Consider the following 24,218-nt stretch of genomic DNA (forward strand, 5'->3'; position numbering starts at 1 on the left):
AACACCTTCAGGGAAACACACACACATAAACACACTCACTGTATGTCATGATCTCTGCACCTATCAGAGAAAGGGAAGAAGGAAAGCGAGGCCACCTACGTTGTGCTGCGTCTCCGGTGAGTTTCCTGTGCTGGAGCTGTCGCTGCTGTAGTCCGACGTTTTCCTCCTGTGTGTCGGGACGAACCTCTGAACAAACACACATTTGTAACAAATGGGATTTAATTCTAAACAAATAGGATTTAAATTTCGCTCAATTCAAATATGTTAACCAGTGGAGGAACAGACTGATAATACACATTGTTTACTGATAACGCTTCAGCACGGAGAGACATTTTAGACAATGTGATGCTTCCAACTTTGTGGGATAAGTTTAGGGAATGCCCTAAACTGGCAAATAATGGGCATGACAAATTGTGAATGTGGTTAAATTGGCAAAAAAGAAAACACAAACAACAGCATAAAACTGTAAGCAGTTAATTTTGTTTTAAAGGTTTTTCTTTGGTCTTTTTTCTGTACAGGCTTTTATTGTGAAATCCAATCTTCGCTTCATATAAACGGTTGTTTAATTGTCATTATTCACAGGATGTAAAAGCAAACTTGGGTTAATCCTGAGGAGGCACTACATTTAATCTGCTTTTTTTTTTAATTTCATCTCTATGGAAAATAAATCTTGGAGTATACTGGGAGAACATGCAAACTCCACACATAAAAGTTGCAGGTTCCACGATGGGAATAACAATCTAACGAGATGAAAGTCAATTCAAACATTTATGGACGTGTGTGTGTGTGTGTTTACCCCATCTTCCAGTGAAGAGTTGAGCTGTAGAGGTCCCATGCTGTGTCTCCAGTTTTTAATAACTGATGGATTTTCTAATTCAACTCCGTTCTCCACGTTGGGCAAATTTGGAAAAAGTGGAACCTGCAAAACCAAACGACATCCAATCAAATAAATTTTAGTCGCTATTGTCATTACTAATGACATTTTTTATTCTTTTCTTTTATACATTTTTGTTGTATTGGCTCAATAAAACAATTTAAACCAATAAGTCGACTGATGACATAGCACCTGCATCTGTTTTTGTTCTTCATTGTTTCTCAGCTACTTTTTGTATAAATTACATACAAAAATAGAAATACATTTTTTCTAATACATATTAGTTCCAATGAAATCACACACATCATTTTAATTGCCCAATAGTTTTATGATTATGATTATGAATATTCAAAATGGACTTCAGCAAACCAGTACTAATCCAGACATAGGCAACTGGCAGCCCGGGGGCCACATGATGAGGCCCTCGGACTACTTTTGTGCAGCTCCCAAAGCAAACACACAAAAATGACAACAACAATTTACAAAAGGCAACTGAAATGATCCAAATTCCTCCAAAAACACACCAGATGACTAAAAAATTACAGAAATGTATTAAAAACAAAAACAGAAATACACAAAATGACAATTATTTATAGTAAACAGCAGGTAAAATTACACAAATGGACTGCAAACACACACAAAATAAGAAATAATACACAAGACAGAAACAACAATACCCACAATGACACCGAAACATACACAAAACATCAACAAAAACACAAAATCCATAGTTGTTTCCTGTATTAATGCTCAGATTGGTTGTCATTCTAAATACAGACATGAATGCTGTTATTGTTGGAAAAAAGGACCTAAAACCCCTCATTTAAACTGTTTAAAGTGCATTTTGTTTGTTTGTAAATTTAAATTTGAAGGAACATTCTTAGATTGGTTTTAAAAGAAAGTCAGTTGATTAAAAAATACAAATCCACTGAAATCTTTATCAATGCATTGCTACCTTAGAGCTCCCTCTTTGTCCTGATTGTGGATAAACCTAAACCTAATCCTTTCAAACTTTGACTGTGTTCATTGTTTACCTCAGGCAGGGTCCACTGAGACCTGGAGCCGTTCCTCAGGTAGTAGAAGGTCTGTCCACGATCGTCCACAGACTTGATCCACTGACAAAGAATGTTTGTTTTTTTTAAAAATTTTTAATAAAACACACCTAAATGACATTAAAATCTGCTTTGGTTTCCTTTAAACGGCTTCAGAAATGATTCTTCTGCTGACATTTACAAACCAACACAAAGAAAGACTAAAAATAGCTCAGTCCATTAAACTTGGACGTCATTTGGCTGAAATACTCCTCCTTATAATCCTGCATATTTCCAGTGCATGCATTAGAAAAGCCATTAGGTGCTCTTGAAACACGAGATGAATCAATTCTCCCTCAGTCCCTCTGCCTCACCTGATCTGGTGAGTTCTCCGTGCTGAACACCCATGTCCCGTTGGGCTCCACGTTCAGGTTCCACCCGGTGGGGGTGGTACGGTCCAAAGCGGCTCGAGGGATCATGGTTCGACCCATGCTGCTGAAGCTTAGGTCTTTAGGGAGGGTGGGGGTGGGGGGCCCCGTGGCTAAAAGTTCCTCATAGAGTTCTGGGGGTGGGGGGTCCACAGTGGGGTAGTTCCCTGAGGGGTAGTCCTCTTCAGGTAGAGGGGGCTATCATAGAGGAAAAATAAACATAATCATTCAATATGGTACAGACACAAACCAACTCTTTTTTTCTACTTCTCTAAGTATGATGCATTAAAAAAAATGCATATGTTAAGGTTTCATTTATTCAAACAAAAGTTATTTAGGAAATTTACTTTGATCTCCTGACATGTTTCGGCTGTCAACTGCCAGTCTTCTTCAGAGGCGTCCGCCAATCGCCTCAATGTTGCCTTGACTTCCACGTAACAATTCCAGCAAGTTAATTTTGTCTTTTTTCTGAATAATATGTTAAGGTTCACGTTACGTGGAAGTCAGGTAAACGTCAAAACGCTCAGCAGACGCCTCTGAAGAAGGCTGGCAGTCGAAAAATGTCAGGAGATCAAAGTAAACTTCCTGAAAAACAGTTGTCTGAATAAATGAAACCTTAACATATTATTCAAGAAGAAAACCATTTAACTCCCTAGCTACAACTAACATTTTTTAGTGAAACACGCCTCTTTTTCTTGGATTTTAATAAAACTTAAACAAACAAGGCAAATCTTAATTTGTTTTAATCTATTTTCTCTGTGTTTTTGTACTTTGCATTGTTCTTAAACATTGTTTGTGTTAAGTGCTTTAATCTGTACAGCACTTTGGTTTGTTTTAAATGTGCTTTATAAATAAAGGTTGAGTTGAGATGAGATGTTTGCACCAAATCAAAGCAAATTAGGCTGCTTTAGCAACCAAAACGTTAGGATCAGCACAGTTAACACATGATTATAGTCATTTAGTTATTTATAGACAATGTAGTATTTTTTGTTAAAACTGCCTAGTTTCACTACAGCATTGACGCTAGCTGATGTCTAATGCTGTGTGCGTTATTAAAGCGTGTGACTTTGCTCTGACTTTCATTCATAACTTCATTACTGTGTGAGAAACAGAAGGAGCTTTTTTGCACTGGGACTGTGGGACTTCCCAGTGAAAATGGGTCCACTTTGGCATGACTTGGTTTCATTAAAAACAGACAGAGCAGCTTTTCCCCTGAGTGGAGCTAAAACAGGAGACAGGGAGCCAGCGCTAAGTGGATCAGATGCTCCTTTCTTACCGGCCCGTCCTGAATCCTCGGCACACCTGTGGTCTCTAACAGGGAATACGGGCTGGGCGGCTCCGGAGGCTCCCAGGACGTTTCCCCTGACATGGTGTTATGGAAGTACGGACGACCAGTGTTCTCATCCACCAACTGCTCCCAGGCTGAGGTCCACGCCAACAACGGTGAAGAGGTCGGCGACTGAGGAGGCGAAGGGAAAAACCTGGCCTCGAGGTCTGACGGGGAGTCACGAAAGGGGTTCTCCCAGGTGCTACGCCCCGTGGTGGGGTGGTAGTAATACTCCTGTCCACTCTCCTGGTCAACATGCACCTGCCATCCCTCTGGGCTAAAGTAAGGAGGAGAGTAGCTGGAAGGAGCAGTCGGAGGAGACGTGGAGACGCTTTGGCGGAGCTGTCCTACGTTGACGTAGACGGCTGAATGGAGGTTTTCATTCTCTGCCTGTGAATCAAAGACAAAAAAATACTTTACCAGAACAGCAAAACAATGAAAAAAATTTCAGAACTTTTTGCAACTTTTCTGCACTTAAGTGTCCAAGTACAAGTGTTTGTTCCCGTTGGCCCTTTAGAACAGTGGTTCTCAAGCTTTTCAGCCTTATCGACCCCCAAAATAAAGGTTCCAGAGACCGGGGACCCCCACTGTAACTGAAGGTGGTTAAACACAGACATGAACATTGAAAAACAGTCATGTGGAGACAGGGCCATCAATAAGGGGGAATAAAGGGGAGAGATTTTTGGGGGCCATCCATAAAGTCAGCAAAATAATGGTCCATTGTTCTATGAATCTGGGTTAACCACATTTATTTATTCATCTGAATAATATCCACTGTTTTCCAGGATCTTTATAATTATTTGCGCCATAGTATAAAGTCATATTAAAGATGTAAATCCTTGTTTTAATCAGAAATAAAAATGGGTTGAAAAAAAGTGATCAAAAACGGTGGAAACTGGAATGGTGTTTTTAAAAACCACAGAAATTGGTTAAAAGATGCAAATTAGAGTGGCCAAAAATGGACAGAAAAAGTGGTAAAAATGGTTCAAAGTGTCAATATTGGGACAAATAGTTTAAACTGGCAAATAATGGGCATGAAATGTCATGAATGTCGTTAAATTGGCAAAAATAAGCGGTTAAAAGTCACAATAATGGGTCAACATTAGGTGGAAAAGTAGTGAAAAGGGTTTATGAGTGCCCTAAGTGTCTTGAAAGTGGAAGAAATGTGCAGAAAAGGTATTGAAATTTGATGGAGAAGTGGCAGAAATGGGAGTAATGTAGCAAAAATGCATTAAAAGGGAAATAAATCTTGTAATTTGAAACAAATAATTCCACTAAAATTACACATAATCAAGAATTGTAACCAAATCAATATTTTTTTAAGCGAAGATGCTGCAGGGACTGATATTGAAAACTAGAGCACAATAATGTTAAAAATGCTATTTGATCATCAATCACTAATAAATAATCAATGGAGTGGAAAACAATAAGGAAAGAAAGACATCAGAGGGAGGAGCCACAGCAATAAGAGAGCCACAGTTTATATTTGGTACTGATTAAAACACAAGAAAGAGAAAGTAAAGCAACACTAAACCAATAGTTGAACATCACGGCCTGACAACTGGGTCAAACTCTCCACTCACCCATAAACGCAAAGCATTTGTTTTGCTTTGAAACCAAAAGCGTTTCCTGTCTCCATTCGTCAAAGTGAAGCTGCAGAGTAGCTCGTGTTAGCCTTACTGCCTGACAGGAGATCCTCATGCAAACAACACTAATTTGCCTAAAGATTAGAGACAGAGAGGACACTACAACAGCTCACGCTCACAATCACTATAAAGACTGAGGTTTTATTGATCAAATCTCGCCAAATCACAACAGAGGTTTCGTTAGATTTCACAGCTTTTCAATATTTTTGACATTTATGTCAAAAAAATCTAGTGAAATTGTGTGCGATTCTCCTAAAACATGAGAGCATATATATTTAGGGTTGATTTATCAGGGCTGGGGATCATCTCTGATCACAGGAAAATGGACTGAAATCACAGAATCTATTCCCTGAAAAGGAAATGGCGATTTGAGTTTATTTTCATTTATTTTTTCATTCATTTTAAACAAAATCAGGCAGAAATTGCAAAAAGCGTTGCTAAAATGTGACATGCTAACAATCCTTATTATTGTTTTGTTACCTTAACTTGTAAATTATTACTTATTAATATGAATTCATCTTTTTTTGGATCCTGACACCATTTTTTTTATATCACAAATTTCTACCTACCATGTTTGTTATACTTTCTTTCTTTCGCTGTGTCAGAACCAACTCACCTACTTTTCACCCACTAAACTATTATGTAGAGTCAAATTCAAACAACTTTCGATTGCGCATCATTGATCAAGGCAGTGGGGTATCAGGGTATCAGTAGCAATGCATCCGACCAACGATTGACCCCGAAACAGAGCGAACGCACGATGGACAGACAGAGGAAATGAAAGAGCTGATCATCGAGCACAGGAAGGTCTCCGCCCTCTGAAGCTAACCACTAAATGACTGACGTGTGTGACGAAAGAGAGCTTTCTATTTGTGTACTAACAAGCATGGGTGTCAACAAATGAGGAAAACCTTGGGGTTCATTTTACATTGCAACATATTATTCACATTACACCATCAGTGAACATCACGTTAAAGGTTTTTAAAGTGAAATGAAGAAAAAAAAAAGCCTAAAATACTCCTATCCTTCCTCCTGCTGTGCCCAGGATTTGAACTCAACATTCCACACAGAACACAATCCCCCTTTGACTGAGTGACATCACTCTGGTTGTGAGCAAACACACTTTAAGGCTATGGAGTCCTGGAGGGCAACTGTCCCGCATGTTCTAGATCAGGCACGTCAACCAAACCCAAATGTGTCTACGTGAGTTTTATGGATCAAATGAGCCCATGTTGATATTCTACTTGGTCACTTTCTCACTTAAAATGTTTTCAGAACTTTCAAAGGTGGAGAATCAACAGAGATATTTAGCCTCAGTGTGATTCAGGATTTTTGTAATTGTAGGTTTGAAATGTATCTTGGGAAACTTGGAATTATACTTCAGTGAGAACGCTCATCATCCTAATTGCCTGAAACTGAAACACGCCCACACACACACACACATCTTTATATACACAACCAAACTCCCAACCTCCATTTCAACACGAGAAGTTTATGTCAACACTTTGATACAGAACCTTTATTTAAAACACGCAAACAATGATCTAAACGGTGATGAAAATCCAACGTTTACACCACTTTCTTTCTCACAGGAAAGAAAACAATAGCGGAGGGAGAAAAAAAAAGCCTCCGAGTGAAACAGGAAGTATTACAGCTTGTCAAACTGATAACAAACGGTTTGACCTGGTTGGAATAATGAGGTCAGAGCCATAGTTTTTACCTGAGGTGGAGCCACCTGCTCGGCCTTGTGTGTGGACCAAACCCTGGAGTACATCTCCACCATGTTTACAGCATCACATCCACAGAAGAACAAAAAAATAAAAAATACACCTTCGACGTCTCCCTCGGTCTCTAAGAGATGATGGGAACAAGGCGCCACTGCTGCAGCTGTGCCCGACGCAGAAAGGAGAAGAAGAGCAGCAGGAAGAGGAGACCATGTGAGGACCGTGTGTGTGTGTGTGTGTGTGTGTGTGTGTGTGTGTGTGTGTGTGTGTGTGTGTGTGTGTGTGTGTGTGTGTGCGTGTGTAGGATGGAGGCTAGAGGGTAACTGTCTGCGCGTGCGGAGCTAAAAGCAGAAACAAAAAGTAGGTAAGAGAGAAAAAGGAAAGTCTGTGCGTACTTCCTCTCTGTGAAGCCATTTGATGAAAAAAGGAAACTCCATCGATGGAAACAAACGTTTTAAAAACACGTCGTAAAAAAAGGAAGGACGGCGTCACAATAGACAGACAAACAATAACTTCTTCCACCATGAGTTGACGTTGGACAGTTTCACCGTAAAGAGTAAAAAGTTGACTTTATTTTAAAAATATATGCAAACTCACTTTAAAAAAACTCAAACTCATTTTAGTTCAGGGGCCAAATATGGACCAGTTTGATCTTAAGTGGGCCGCAGATTTTAGGTGAAAAAAAGAGAAATTACATCATTAATGTGCCCTGGTTTGCACTTCAATGTATACATTACATTTAAATAATGTTATTTAAACAATAAGTGACAGATTTCAGTCCCTGCAGGATGCTCTTTCTTAAACTTCATTGATTTTTGACCAATTTGTATTTTACCAATTTATATTGATCCAAATAAACAGAAATTAGCTTTTTTAAGGCAATGACTTTTCATAAATTAAATGTAATGTAAAAAGTAGGAACAACTAGTTTAAACTGGCAAACAATGGGCATGAAAATCTTGAATGGGGTTAAATTGGCAAGAAAAAAAAAGACTGAAATATGGTGAAAATAGGTTAAAAGTGACAATAATGAGTCAACATATGCAACATTAGGTGGGAAAGGTTTCGGAAAGGGTTTATAAGTTCTGAAAAATGCTTTGAAAGTGGAAAAAAAGGGCAGAAGTAGCAGAAATGTGCGTAATATATAACAAAAATGCATTAAAAGGAGCAAAAATATGGCAAGAAATAGTGATGGAAATAGGTTAATATATAGAAAGTTTTGTGTAGTTTCAGAAAAAGGGATAAAAATAAGCAAAAATGGGTAAAATTGTTGAGAAAATATTCTTTGCTTTGTTTTGGCGACCCCCTCCCAGTGTCTCGTGACCCCAAATGGGGTCCTGACCCCAATGTTGAGAACTCCTGGACGAGAGCACTCTATGTCCCACAATGCAATGCACTAAACTTTTCCCACAATGTTAATACGAGAGTGATCATTAGAGATGAAAAACATCCTTTGAATTCATATTCATGTGATTTTTTTTTTTTTTTTTTTTTTTTTTTAAAAAAAAAATATTCATGTGATTTATAAAATCATGGCTCTTTGATGCCTTTGATATGCTCACTCAGATCAAAGGACATGCACTGATGGTCATCAGTCTGTCACATTCACACACATTCGTCTTTAAGGAGAAGGTAGAACAAGGTGCTTGTTATGGATAATGTTCCCAGTGTGAGATCCAGTCTGGCTCTCCACTCTCTGCATGAAGCACCAATCCTGCCCCCGTTACTTAACCACATTAGCGCTCCTCCACTCCAACAATGTAGTGCCGAATTGGGGCCCAAATCACGCCACAGAGGACACAGTCGAGGCATTGACTCAATCTGGCTCGTCTCCTTCTTACATCACCCTCACGGCACAACAGAATCCACGCAGAATGAAGAAGAGAGGCTGCAATGTGGAATTAAAGCAGCTTCGTATCGCACACTGATGCAGATTTCAGTTCTCACTGGTGTTTCATTCAAAAAGGAGAAATCCAAGGCAACTTTCACTAATGACATGACATTCAATATCACGTCTCAAGAGGGGATAAAATATTGTGAAGAGGGCTGAAGAAAAAAAAAAAAGGTAAGAGTTTATGTTCAACCACAAGCAAACACCCGCCTACGCAAGCAAACACTCAGAAATGTTTAGTGAATAAAAACCACGGCAACAAACACTGGAAAAAACTACAATGTGTTCATCGAGTTTCACCAACACAATCCTGTTGTTTATCCACCCTTTATATACCGTCACACACCTATTTATTGATAGAAGGAGCCAGCCTCAACGTACATAGGGCAGAATGCAAGATTAAATCTCCAGAATTAGTCTTAACAACATTCTGTTCAAAGATGGCAGATTCTACACGTATCAATGAAGGCAGTGGTTCTGCTGTAGCCCCCTGTGAAAAATGAAAAACTCTCAGGGCCCCGACCATTGCAACAAAATGTTTAAAAAAAGGGTAACCTTTTTTGAAAAATAAAAACATTTACAATTCTTCAAATCTCATATTTGAGATTGTAATGTACAATTTGCAATCACATATTTTAGAACAGTTATACAGCTCTTTATTTATAAAGTGCAAAGAAAAAACACCTGCTTCATTTATTAAGAACAAGATGGCAAATCATATCAAATGCATAGATAAATGCATCATTCAAGGCTGATGGGTTGTGGATGTGCAAATAAGAGGGGGTGTGGCCGCACCGCCTGCATCTGTAGTTTCTACGTCTATACTGACAGATGCACGGGCGTATAATACGTCTGCAGACAAAGATACACACACTGGCCCTCATTTTATAAACTTTGCGTGAAAACGGGTGCAGATTTGAGTTCACATTGTGTCGTACAACAAGACCAACATCTGATTTATGAAACATTGGAATCTGACTAATCCCAGCGTACAAATGATCGAGTGTTGATAAATCCGACGCCTGAATTTGATCATCGATAACTTGTTACGGCCTCTCAAGAAAGGCAATTTTTCCAAGCTGAAAAACGGCATCCTCACATCTGTGATGGAGCAAAACAAAGATGTGATTTTTGAACGTGTGAAAACTGGACTTAACGGAGATCATTTAAATGCTCTGTGGAAGAGGATCACCTACTGAGCAGGTGACGTCTGCCCCCCTGTGTGCGCTGGGAACGACTTCACAACAGAGATTCTGGAACGACACACGAGTATGACGTTTATATCAGCCTCAGTCCGCACACTTTAGGCAATAAATAAATATCACATTAATATATAAAAAAATTAAATATCGAAACCTTTAAAATAAAAATAAAAACCTTAAAATGACTAAATGTTGTCCCTCCTTTGTTTATTGCCTTCAGCCAATTTCACCACGTAATAATCACATTACTATAAAATCAAATAATACAGCACATTTGTAAAGGTTTAAGGAACTATTTACATTTAAATGCATCAGGGTTGGCATGTAGGAGCTCAAAGTAGCATTATGGTATTGGCTCACATACACTTACACAGGTTGAATAATTCAGCGAAACTGTCAAAAGACAAACCTTGTGACTGCTGACTTGTTTGAGGATTCAAATGTCATGATAATGCATGAGAGATAGACCAGTGTCGCTTTGAGGTGATCAACGTGTGCAGTCAGTAAATAGCTGCGAGGCATAATGTGCAGAGAAAGCCGCCAACTGACTCAGACCATAGATAAAAATACCTCACACTCATGTCTTTCTGTAGAATTGGACGTGACAAACCGCGATGGAAGTCTGCTGGCCCTCCCTGAGCAGGAATTGGCAGCTCCTGTTCGTCTACAACTTTTATGTGCACACACACATGTTCGTACACTGACGGGACACTGACACTACCTGTCGGAGCAGTTTCCTGGCATCTGATTTGGTCTGAACATGGGGACTAGCAGCACTGTCAAAGTGTCGAGTTTAGGACTGAAAGTCAACAAAGCAGGGCGTTTTGTTTTGAAAAACTTTAGTTTTTGATGCTAGAAGTTGTCCGAACATCCTTTTCATTGTTTCTGGTCCACTGTGCAATAAGCCTTTTCACACTCTGGAACTGCGCATGCGCGACCTGGGGGGGGTCATAGTTCTAGAGGGATATAAATGTTAACAAGCTTGTTCACTTTGTAATTTCATCCCAGAGATCTTTAGTGTTTTAATAGTGTTTATATTATTAATATTACACGTATTTGGATTCGGGGAAGGACAAGGGATTTCCGCTGAAGCCCTTGTCGCCTACCTGGGTCTCCAGCAGGCGGAATTCGCACTCTACCCGGGAATGATGCACGTATCCGAGCACTTTTGTAAAACCGATGACAGAAGCAGTATCAAAGCGACAGACCTCCTCTGCTTATTATTGTTCGTTTCTTTTTTTGATTTGTGTAATTGTTTTAACAACTGTAAAGTGTCTTTGAGTTTTTGAAAAGCGCTTATAAATAAAATGTATCATTATTATTGATGCTACAAGCGAGATTTCCGAGTGTGAAAAGGACAGTATGAGTTCTCACTTTGAAAAGGTACATTTATGAGGTACACCGTTCACTAACCAGGTCCATGATTATTTTTGTCAAGCTATTATTTTAATTAGATTTACAAATTTGAAGGAAGTGCACAAGATGCACACTAAACAGGCCGATATGTGAAAACACAGCTGATTGGTCACTGTTTAAAAAGCCAGGAACAACCTGAATTTTCAGCTTTGCAGCATTAGCTTTAGCAGCTAACTCGGCATTTCTGCCTTGGAGACCGATACCTTGTTTACGCAAAAAATCATTTGAGGAATGAACGCTCCAATGATAAAAATAATCAAAATCTCTGTCAGACTCGTTGTCAGCCAAGGCGAGTTTATCCCTCGTGACTTTTGAAATCTGACGAAAGAACTGAACGAGAGCGAGATTTCTGAGAGTGTGAAAAGGCTTATAAACGGTGCAATGATGAAGAAATAATTCAAATATTTCCCTTCACCAGTCTTTTATTTTGAAAATATTATGGTATGGTGCTCTTTTTTTATACATAAGAATGAAACATATTCCTTCTGTGTTTACCTTGTATTAGTATTACAACAAGCCTTTATTTTAATTATGTTAAAAGCTTTATACCAAAGTTTAAACCAACTAAACAAGTGCTTAATTCATAAGATAATAAAAGCATTTTAATATCTTAATAATCCAAAACTGCCTCTCTAACTCTGGCCATCAGTGTTGTGGTTCATCTGGCGACTGTGTCAAAGCTTTCAAATGAATGCCAAATAAAGTTGCTTATCTGACCTCAGAGAGTTGTTTTTATCTCATTGTGTCCTTTTAATGTGTGCTTAGTCAACATTTTCAAACAGTTTGAAACCACAGAGTGATTTTCTAAATATTATAACCTATCAGCAGCTATGTCATTAAAACAATGACATAGCTGCGTCACCCCCCAGGTCACGCAATGCACAGTTCCATTGTGTGAAAAGGCTTATTGTTGAACTGAAACACTTTTATGTGATTTTTGGTTCCAGGTAACTTAACTATGGCTAAATATGGAAAAAAGAAGCAGCACTTCTGATGAAAAAGCACAACAATGCACATTCTCTTTAAATTCAGTGAAAATAATCTATTAACTTTTCCTTTTAAAACATTATTCTTTTTTCCAGGGCCCAGAATAGAAGACAATATTATAATTCTGCTTTTATTTTGAAGGGTATTTAAAATGGAAAACGTATTGATTATGTACATTAATTAATTTTCATAATAAAAGTTTTTATTTTTTTTTACTCTCATATGTTAAATTGCGCTTTTAAAATAGTTTTTCTTTTTCATCTTGTGAATAAAAAATGCTGCTGACGAGACGTTGCTGGCTATATGCGTGCGGACTGTGAATAAGTGCATAAGACCCCTGGGCCCTCTGTTTAATTTTGCCTCCAAAGTGAATGCACAGAATGACCACAAAAATGAGCAAAAAGTATTGGATGAAATAATATCTTGAAGAATCATCAAAAACCAGAGTTTAAAATACTTTAAATAGTGTAAACTTTGGATAAAGTCCATGATATCAACAAGAAGTGACCCACATTTGATCTTAATTGGAAGTCCTGCATGTAACTCCTGCACAAACTGAACCACACTACATGTCCAAAGGATCTGCATGTTGGGCACCCAGCCAGAGCCCCCAGTAACCATGGTGACGGTGGCTCTCCATTGTGGGGAAGGAACTAAATGCACTTTGAGGAGGGGGTGCTGCTCACATTGAAGGCAGGTTTCACCGAGTTCACCCAACTTTGAATGAACATTCCAGGATATGCAGCATTATTGTCATTGATTAGGAACAAATATGAGGGATTTGAATAAATCCAAAGGGTTCCACAGCAGTTGTGTACGCATCCAAACTAGAAACAATCTAAAAATGCGATACAAAATAATATAATAATATATTATAGAAATTAGTTGATCTACAACACAATATGTTGAGGTTTAAGAGTTGTCCACAATCACTGGGAATACTGGGACAGCAGCCCTTCATAAGGGTGTAAGAAAAAAACGATTAAGCGATATATCAAGATATTTCACAGAGCGATTATCGAATATATCCAAAAAATGCCTAAATCAATTTTTTTAAATCATGTTTTTTTTTTTTTTTATAGAAATAAAACATTTAATTGCGCTAACAAATGCATACCATGTAAACGCCCGGTCACTAGGTGTTATTGAACCACATCAAACCTTGTTAAACTACTGCACTCCTCAATGCATTTTAGCTGGAAGTTGATTACACTTTATTTTAATAAACATACTGGGCACTTTGATATGCGGTATGTGGTTACTTTTTTTAAGAATAATAATTTAAGAACTTAACAGAATCATAATCATAATTTTTTTTTGACAGTTTGAATTATAGTTAGTTACCATTTACTTGTTTTCGTAAGTTGAAAAAAATAATAATATTCAGACCATTTTGTACTTGTAAACGTACTTGCGATATATTGTTTGGTATTGGGATGTATCGTATTGTGACATGCAAATCATATCGTATCGTCATATTAATGGCAATGCCCACCTCTAGCCCTTCACACTGATACAAATGGAAGACATTCGCCTGAATCTTGATCACAATCAAACCCGGCCCTGCTGACGTCACAGCCTCATTCACTTTGCAACAGGTGTAAAACTCTCCTAAAACCTACCTGAGACTCTCTGACCTTTATTTCCCCTCAGTAACACCCAACGAGGATCGGATGCCGGGTGTGCAGTGCGTGCGTAAAAGTCTCATGGTCCCCCGGCGCTGCGTAATCACAATCCGCAGTCGGAGGAGCCTCTCACCGGCCGGGGCTGCTGGGGAAACCAGGTAGCAGCTGGAGCTCTGGGAGTGGCTGTTCAGCTCTCACATTAACTCTTTCCTTCCTCCCAGCAGAGGCCACACAAACCAGTTTGTAACCTGTTCTGGAGTCGCTACTTCTGGTTTTACGCACAGGCTTAAAGTTGACACCAAACACTCATGGAAGACAAGCTTCCACACTAAGAGCGCGCAGGTAAAATGTAGCATAAAATCACGTGTGTTTCTAGATTCATCTGAAGTATTCAAGGTCCCCCATCCACCCCCGTAAACCGAACCATTGAACTACTGTGAAGGGCCCATTCATATGCTGATGAGCTGGCACACACACAGAACCCAAGGACTGTGCCATCCCAACTCATTCACTGTAAAAATAACATAAAAAGAAAAGAGGGAAATCTAAATAAGCTTCTGTAGAAAGCTATCAAGTTCAGCCTGTAAAGAAATATAACCACAGACATGTAAAAAAAATATCCCCTCTAATTTATTAACACACAAAAAAAACAAAAAAAACATTAATGTCCACAGGATGTAGATTTATTCAGAAATATACTAAATATAATTTGTTAAAATTAAGTCATCAGGACACCTTTTAACCCTGAGTTGTGTTGATTTAAAGGTTAATAAGGCTCTTTTATTTTGAAGGGGAATTGTTTTTCCATCGAAGCCTGTACCATCACACTTCAGACACTAGAGGGAAGTCATATAATGACCATCATCGGAATGGATAAGGGATAAAAATGAGGTCCAACTGCGCCCCCTGTAGTCATAATGACACAGTGACGCAATTTTCAAATGTCAGAGGAAACAAAAACAAAAAAAGTCTCAAAAATTACGTTTACCAAACTAAAATAGATAAATAAAAATAACAAACATGCACATGATCAGATTCAAGGTTTAAACAAATAAATCTACTAATCACATTTTATTGAAATTAAATTTCATTTCTGTATTAAACTTTAAATAATTATATAATATCTTAGTTTGGTGTATACCTTTTTTGGACCAATGAAGACTTAAAACATATTTTTTTTATTTGCGATTGATGGACAAAAATATTTGGAGTTGGTGAAATTTGCATGTAAAAATAAATGTAATACGTGTTTTTTTATTGTTTTTTTTTTCATTTCATTATTAAACTAAACTAAATTTAAAAATATTTAAATTCAATTTGGCAGTATTTGTCTGGACAGTGAGGGATATAATTCTAAATATGACACGACTCTAAATTGTTCATAATATCTTTATTTCTCTTTAAAGTGTATTTTTATTTTTATTTCACTTTCACGCAAATATGTTTCTGGTATTTATTTATTTTATTTTTCAAATGTACAGGGAAATAAAACCTTATTTTAAATAATAATAATAATAAGTTGTAATTTTTAATTATTAGAAATTGTATTGTAAAATACAATTGTTCTATATTTTTTAATTTGTGTTTTTAATCATTTAAAAAAATAGTTTGTGTTGGGTGTCTGACCTCATCTGGTGGAGAAAGGCTTGCAGACGACTCTGATGGATGGAAGTCCAGGTGGGGGACGTCACAGACGGGTGTAGGAGGAGGAGGGAAGCCCTGGTCCTCTGAGCTTTCTAAAGTTTGCTTCACTGAAGCTTCTGCAGATGGAGCTGGAGAACTATGCATCTCCTCATAATCCCCAGCTTGTGTGTGTTGTGTCGTAGTCTGACAGGAATGATTCAGATCTGTGATGTTTACTGGGAATCCCTGGGTGGAGGATGAGCTGCTGGTGTCTCCTGCCTGGTAATGTTCTCCGAGTTCTCTGACGTACTGAGCAGGAACGTAGATGGGTCGCGTTTGCAGGTCTTTGCGGACGCGCCACCAGTGCTCGTTGGTCTTACAGAGCAGGATGTAGGTTTCCTTGGGTTGGATGGAGACCAGGCGTCCATCCTTCGACGTGTACTGGAAGGCGTGGATCACAGACACCAGCTCCATGATGCTCCAACCTGAGAGGAAAAAGGAAACATTCATTCACAAAATAGTAGCTGACTTTTTTTTTTTTTTTTTTTTTTACTTTGGATAGTGAATAACCTCAAATATGTTACAAAAAAGGAGATTTAAAAAAAAGTAAATACATTTGTTTATGAGAGGAAATAGGGCACGGGGGCCACATGTGGCCCTCTGACTAATTTTGTCCGGCCCCCAGACTCAGTCCATCCTCAGAAAACACACATAATGATGGGAAAATACATGAAAGAACTGCAAAAATACACAGACTAGCGGACAAATACACACGAAAAATACAAAAAACAACATCAGAAATGATGGAAAAATACACAAAATGACAAGAAAATTAAAAAAAAAAAAAAAGACAAAAAAACAACAAAAATACACAAATTGGCTCTAAATACTTACAAAGTAGGAAAGTATCTATTCGTACGGGCAAACTATTGGAATGGTTACCGAAGTACACAGGGTTAGGGTTAGGGTTAATGTTATAACCCTACATTGCAACAATTTTTAGGGTTAGGTTTACGGTTAGGTTTAGTCTTAGTCATGTGACCTAAACTGGCCAATGAGGGGTGCTGCGTATATAGAATAGATAGATAGAATGTTAATTATGTATTCAACAAATAAATAAAGTGCCTGACACAAAAACTTGGTCAACAATTTTCTTAAAATCGTTTTCTGGAGGCAAAAAAATATCCCTGGGGTCAGATTGACCCCAAGGGTAAAATGTGTCAGTAATATTTGAGGACAACAGGAGGGTTAAAGTGTTGTTTGTGAACTTCTTCATTTGACTTCATTTATGCAAGTAGCACACCTTAAAACAAACTTCTTACACAAACATGTGAGTTTCACTGTTCCCATGATCTTCCTTTTTCAGTTTCTGTCGCTCGATCTTCCAAATTGTGCATGTTCAGTCACATGAGCCATAGATTCCCAGTGACAGACAACCTCTGAGCAGATATGGAGAGTTTAAAAGAGTCTGTAATGATCAGTGACTGTAGATATGTCTAATCAATATTTAAAGATTCATTTCAGTCCTTTTGTAACTCTTTATTTAGTTTGGTAAAGTATTGTGTCTCGTGGTTTTCATCTGACACACGTAGACCTCAGTATTCCAGCTGTTTCTGAGATCTGTCAAGGTTTCATTTATTCAGACAACTGTTGCTCAGGAAATTTACTTTGATCTCTGCCAGTCTTCGTCAGAGGCGTCTGCTAATTGCTTTGATGTTTCCTTGATTTCTGCGTAATAATTCCAGCAAGATTTTTTATTGTCTTCTTTTTGAATAATATGTTACGGTTTCATGTATTCATCCAACAGTTCCTCAGGAAATACATTTTAATCTCTTGACATGTTTTGATTGATAACTGCCAGTCTTCGTCAGAGGCATCTGCAGATTACTTTGACGTTTCCTTTGAAGTTTCTGTATGCATGATTAGTCCAGAAAAATTCTTTTTGTCTTCTTTTTAAATAATATATTAAGGTTTTATTTATTCAAACAACCGTTCGTCAAGAAAATTACTTTGATCTCCAGACATGTATTGACTGACAACTGTCAGTCTTCGTCAGAGGCGTCTGCCGATGGCTTTGAAGTTTCCTTGACTTCCGCGTAATAATTCCAGCAAGACTATTTTTGTCTTCTTTTTGAATAGTTGTCTGAATTGTTTCTAAGATTATTTGCTTTCTCATTATTTACCTTTCTTTCTTTATTTTTTATTTTTTTTGTGATTAGCCAACTCAGGATTTTCAAACTAAAAGAGAAGTTACAGAAACAGACACCGTGATCATTTTGTGTGCCAGCTTGATGTGAGAGTGCAGCCACTCCCTCTAAATCACTTCTTTCACACACATTCTTCCCCTATAATTTACTTTTTTACAGGCATTCAGCAAACACGGGTGCTGACATAGATTCCATAGAGTGTTTAGAACAAACATGGGTTGTGTCTGTGAAATAAACACACGAAATGACTTCAAATATACAAAGAAAACTATACAAAACGTCAAACATATACAGAATGACTTCAAAACGTAAATAATAACTATAGAAATACCTGAAAGTATAGACAGGAAAATGCACAAAGTAACTCCAAATATACACAGAAAAATCAACAAAATACAAAAAAAAAAAACCCACAAAATTACTTCAAATACACAGAAAAATATACAAAACAACAACAGAAAATTATGTGACATAAATAACTAAAACACTACAAGGTTTTTTATTTTATTTTGGTAAGATATAGCTGACGTGAGTAGTGTAAAATGTACTCTTTATTGAGCAGATTCCACAGGTTATGTTTTAGAAACAAATATTTGTCTCTTTTTGTCAATGAGTCAGAAAAAATAAGTCTTTTGACGTCTTAAGATGTCTGTTATTGTCTCCAACATGCCATCTTACAATAACAGCGTGGACTTAAAGGAGGATTAATGTAAGAAATTGATTTTTAATTATTCTAATTGACATAATTAGGTGAAGAATCTGCCCATAATAAAGGGGGAAAATTATGTTTAAGTATAAGTTTGTAACCTCCAGGACCGGTTTTCCCAACTTCCAGCAGCTATTCTGCTGGTTTCTTATTTGTTTTGTGGGTTTACGAGTATTTGCTTTCTGTTCACATGCATTTCAAACTTGTATCTGATGTTTTCCAGTTTACACATCACACAATAATAAAAGCAGAAGCAAGTGATGGCAAAGGGCTGGCATGCAGCTGTGAGAGCACAGGATGCTGGCACATAACACACAAACACACACTTGCTGCAGAGCAAAGTCACAACAACAGACTGACAAACAGGAAGTTTGCACCGACCTCAACAATCAGCCTGACATCACCATGGGTAAATCTCAGGGTTCCTTTGGTTCCGCCGTGGAGCCATCAAAGTAGTAATGACTCCTCCTGAGACACATGATGGCTGTTTAACATCAGGAGGAAGGGTTTATATCACACTGTTTACCATTGGCAAACAGAAGAAAATGCAGGGCCTCAGATAAAAGGCAGAAAATGTACATTAATGTTATTATAGTCTGTTTACAAAGTCAAAGAAAATCCACTTTTTACCTGAATTGATCATTAATCAATTTTTCATTAAAATATGATCAAAACATGGGTACACTTGCCTGATGTTGTGTCAATAAATCTGCTCTCCACAGCTGTCTGTCACTCTGCATTAAAGCCATGTCACTGACTGACTGACTGACAGACAGACTGTGACTGAGGTCGGTTAACTATTGTGAGCGTCTCGAGCCTGTTTCCTGTTTCTATGATTGGCTGAGACTGAGACTGCACAAAAAGGAACTTCCTCTCCTCCCAGTGTCTGTGGGTTTCACATCAGCATCATGAGAAACGATTTTAGACTAACTATCAGCTCACTCAGCAGAAGCATTAAAATAAAATAAAATAAAATAAAATAAAATAGACATTTTAATTACATTTTAATTACATTTTATTAAATTACATTATTTTTCAATTTAATTTTCGTGAATTTGTAATTTCATTAAAGTTAATTTAATATAATCAAAACGCAGAAGTATTTTAAATGGCTTTAATAGATATTTGTTGTTGATAATTGAATGTAGATTGGGTATCACGTTTATTTTGAAAGGACAGAGGAGGGAGGAGGGACTGTTCGTTCGGACACAGCCTACGTGTTTGTGTACAACAGCGCCCCCTGGTGAGAGCATAATTTAAATACATAACAGTGAACTTTCTAAACCAACTTTCGTGTTCTAATTTTTTGTATTTTTGTTGTCCTAGTTATACTTTTATTTTATTTTTACATTTCGGTCTTTTTTGTTAATTCATTTTGTGTTTTTTTAATTTCAATGCCATTGTGTGTATATTTGTATTCAGATTGTGTTCCAGGAGGAATTATGTGTATCTGCTTTTGTTTCGTCCATTTTTGTTGTCATTCACAGACTATTTCTCTCACTTTGCGTCATTTTATTATCATTGAGTGTCTTTGGAATATTTATATTTAGTATTTCTGTTATTTTTTAATTATATTTACGGTCTTACATGCGACGAAACGTTTGACAACACTTCGAAGTAATTCCAGTAGTAAAACAATGTGCTGACTGTGAAATTTGTTTCTGGTCTGGTATCATATATCTTCCCTTGAATGATCATTTTTGTTTTTACAGGATGGGAAGCCCCGCACGAGGCAGGGCATCAAAAAATTAAATTGAACTCATATTGTTCCTCCCCACGGAAATCTTTAGTAAAAGGCGAAAGATTTATACGATCTGAAGAGAAACATGAGTGTACTGACTAAAAGAAGGAGGCCACGAGGAAGTCATTCACTGCCACGCTCTCCAAACTCACGGTAAATTTTTATAATCGCACTTTAAATTTATAAAAATCACTAATTCAATCCTCGTGATTCATACTTTCATATTGCAATACTATATAAAGTTTGTAACCCTCTAATCAGTACGACATTTAACAAATTATAATCACAGAATGAACTTCCAGACTGTTGCATCATGGGTATCATATTAAAGCTCCGCCCATTACTGCTTCCCCATTGGCTCTGGCAAAGCAGGCGTGCAGCCATTGGACAAAAAACAGGAAGTAATTGTCTGACCCAAAGGAAGAACAAAGATGTGTTGTTGTCATTTCGTGTAGTTTTAATATCATTTTTTTGTGTATTTCTGTAGTCATTTTGTGTTTATTGCTTTCATTCTCAGTGTAGTTGGATGTCATTTTTTCTGTTATTGTTGATTTTTTCTCTGATTTTGCATATTCATGTTCTAATTTGAGTCAGATCGTTTTTAAAATGTATTTCATTTCTATTTTTCCTGTCCGAGTTAATACTTTTGATGAAAGTTTCATTCATATGTCAGTTTTTTAGGATTCATTTTGTGTAATTTTATTGCCATTGTGTGTATGTTTGTCATCAAATTGGGTTCTAGGACTAATTGTGTCTTTGGTTTTGTTTTGTGTTTTTTTTAGTTCATTTATGTATTATTTCTCTCATTTTAAGTTTTCATTGACATTTTGTACTTTTTTTGTCTGAAACAATCCTTTATGTCTATTGTATTTAATTATATGTATCGTCTTAATGAAACTAGTGACAACACTGTCTTAAATGAGATGCGATTTAATAGTTGTGAGTTCTCGTTAGATGTGTTTTTAAGTTTTTCCACTCACAGTCATTATTATATTTGATGCATTAAATGTGATTATACTGTTGTCAGCTTTTCTAAACGAGTCTCGCGACAACATTTAATTACTTTTTATATTAATTTGTAAGTACATTGGTACCTGCATGCATTACGGGATGTTTGGTTTTTATATCCGCAAGTGTAGGCAGCCGCGCAGGAGGGTAAACGTCTAAAAATTAAATTAAACACAGATTCTTGCTTCCCGCGATAATCTTAAATGAAAAGCGACAAATTGATCCGATCTGAAGAGAAACATGAGTGTACTAATTTACATCTGGAAACCACGAGCTAGTGATTCACCGCCAAATTCTTCAAATTCACGGTGAATTTTTATAACCACACTTTAAATGTACAAAAATGACTAATTCAATCCTCGTGATTCATACTTTTATAATATATTACTATATATAGGGTGTAACCCTCTATCAGTACGAAATTTAAATAATAACAATCACAGTTTCAAGTTCCGGACTGTTTTGTTTTGTGTGTGTTTTTTAATGTATTTTGTTTATTAAGGACGATTTATCTCATTTTGCATGTTTTTGTTGTCAGATAGTGTTGTTAGAGTGATTTTGTTGCTATCTTATTTACTCCTTTAATTCAGTTTTACTTGATTATTATATTTATTGTCTTTCGTGGGATAACACGCTTTCCAGCTCTTCAAAACGAGTTGTTTGTTTTATTTTACTTTATTTCATTTTTGGGAAATGCAAATAAATGCATTACATTTAATAGAACATATTGATATAAGAGGAAAAACTACTATTATATCTAATATGTGTATTATACCAATACATTCTTAGCTTTTTCTTCGCTACACACTCAGTGTAGACTAAAAAAAATGTCAAAGTTGGTTTTGATAGAACGATGTAATATTTACTTTTACTATAATTAATTAACATAATTTTACTCTTTGCTTCTGTTTTGTGTGTGTGTTTTTTTGACCATTTTTGTTGTCATTTCTGGACTTTTTCTCTCATTTTGCGTGTTTCTGTTGTCATCAGAATCAGTTTTTATTGCAATTTGTCTTACTGCAAAAGAGAAAACAAGGCAAAAATAACAAATACCTAAATAAAGTAAAATATGGAAAGCAAATTGTATGTTTTTGTTGTCATATAGAATTATATTTCATGTCTTATTAACGCTTTTATAGATGGTTGAATCTATTGTATTTGATGTCTTGGTTTTGTGCTATACAGTTCTTCAAGAATGGTAGTATGAAATGAAGTCAGCAATATTAATGTTCTATATTGCACGTGTTGACTTTGATATTTCTACATATAAAGACGTTGTTTAGATTATATTGACAATATAGGAAGCCCCGCACGAGGCAGGGCATCAAAAAATTAATTTGAACTCATATTGTTCCTCCCCACGGAAATCTTTAGTAAAAGGCGAAAGATTTATACGATCTGAAGAGAAACATGAGTGTACTGAAGTCATCGTCGTCCTAACGGGGGTAGTTATTCTCCGACACACAAAACTGAGTCACGGTGTTCACTTTTTCCTACATTTTATTATAACACAACAACGCGATTCGTTCCTTTCGTCTTTCTACAAAACTGATCTGCACATGCTCGGTTTCATTTAATTTTTATTGATATTTGTCTAAAATTTGTTCAATCGTCGCAGGGAATCATGGGTAAATCCCTACGTAGGCTCTGACGTCTTTGTGTCACGCTCTTTAAACTAACAACATTTTTTCTAATAACAATCATACGTTAAAATCAGTTTACTAAAGTGTATTAAACTTGTGTGATTCATATATACTTACACGGAAGTTTAAACCGATAACATTAAAAGATGTTGTTTGAATACTTCCCACTTCCTGTCTCCGTCCAAAGTCTACATCTGATTGGTTCACTTCGCCGGCGCGTAGCTCTGTTGACCAATCACGGATCGTTCCTAGTTTTGTTTTCATTTCGCTTGAGTTTCCTCTGAAATAATTAGCTATTTTTCACATTAATTGAGAAGGTGTCTTACTTTAACTAAACAAATTGCGTTCATCTAGTGTAGCACGTTCAAGATTTAATTTTTAAAATGCATTTAAATAATTGCAAAATACAGAAAAACCTTCAGACAGTATAATTATTTTGTTATATATATATATATATATATATATATATATATGGCAGCCTTATATTTTCTAACAGTTTATTGGTAGTTTTGAGCTTTGAAACAAACTTAATTAAATGTTAAAAATATTGAAATTTTTTTTTAAAAAATTAAGCCCATTTTTGTAGCTACAAAGCTTTGAATATTTATTAAAATGTCTCTATCATCAACTTTTTTCTCTGAAACTTTGCATTAGAAGCCTTTTTTTTAAAAAAAAAAATTCGCTTCATCTGCAATAATTCATTAATATGTTTCGATATATTTTCCCTCAAATTTGATGTTTAATTTAAACCTTCCAGATACATTTATTACACATGAACAAAAATAATTTATTATGGTATTAAATGAGAAATTTTGTGTCCATCATAATGAAGAGAAAATACTTACACTCCAATGCATTGTCAAATACTTCTTTTAATGCAACCATTTACAAGAAAACCAATAGATTGAGACATTTACAGTTAAATAAAAAGCAACTGCATGGTCCTTTATTGATTTAAATGTTGGTTTTCTATCTGAAAGGAAACTTTACAAAAAAATGTTGCTTCACAACCTCGCTGCTTTTTTCATTTATATCCGTGACAAAAAACATTTTCAGGCACATTTAGGTTTAAAATAATCTCTAGTTGGCCTCAAAATCAGTTTGTTGTTCTGTTTTATCCTACATTGATGCTTTAAGCA

The 24,218-nt window shown here is 36.5% G+C and overlaps 1 protein-coding gene and 2 non-coding genes across 4 annotated transcripts in view; all 3 read right to left on the minus strand.

Annotated features, from left to right (window-relative positions):
• Positions 1–19,407, minus strand: part of arhgap27 (Rho GTPase activating protein 27) — a 28,149-nt gene extending 8,742 nt beyond the window's left edge. Inside the window, exons 1-8 of one of the 2 annotated variants that reach the window (XM_028477177.1) lie at positions 19,377–19,407; positions 19,069–19,155; positions 15,778–16,259; positions 3,610–4,050; positions 2,280–2,531; positions 1,909–1,989; positions 797–919; positions 100–186 (exon numbers count right to left, since the gene is read on the minus strand). In XM_028477177.1, coding sequence (XP_028332978.1) covers positions 100–186; positions 797–919; positions 1,909–1,989; positions 2,280–2,531; positions 3,610–4,050; positions 15,778–16,248 — 1,455 coding nt within the window. In that variant the 5' untranslated portion in view covers positions 16,249–16,259; positions 19,069–19,155; positions 19,377–19,407. Of the gene's footprint in view, positions 1–99; positions 187–796; positions 920–1,908; positions 1,990–2,279; positions 2,532–3,609; positions 4,051–7,026; positions 7,182–15,777; positions 16,260–19,068; positions 19,156–19,376 lie in introns of those variants that run through there. The other variant, XM_028477179.1, reaches the window with a different exon arrangement.
• A 999-nt stretch (positions 19,408–20,406) lies between these two features.
• On the minus strand, positions 20,407–20,521 carry LOC114482059 (U5 spliceosomal RNA). The gene has a single exon (XR_003676308.1). It is a non-coding gene; the product is annotated as a U5 spliceosomal RNA (small nuclear RNA).
• Positions 20,522–22,739: 2,218 nt separating this feature from the next.
• LOC114482058 (U5 spliceosomal RNA) lies at positions 22,740–22,854 on the minus strand. The gene has a single exon (XR_003676307.1). It is a non-coding gene; the product is annotated as a U5 spliceosomal RNA (small nuclear RNA).
• Between the last annotated feature and the right edge of the window lie 1,364 nt (positions 22,855–24,218).

This window comes from Gouania willdenowi, chromosome 19 (assembly GCF_900634775.1).
Source record: "Gouania willdenowi chromosome 19, fGouWil2.1, whole genome shotgun sequence".
NCBI classification, from domain to species: domain Eukaryota; kingdom Metazoa; phylum Chordata; class Actinopteri; order Blenniiformes; family Gobiesocidae; genus Gouania; species Gouania willdenowi.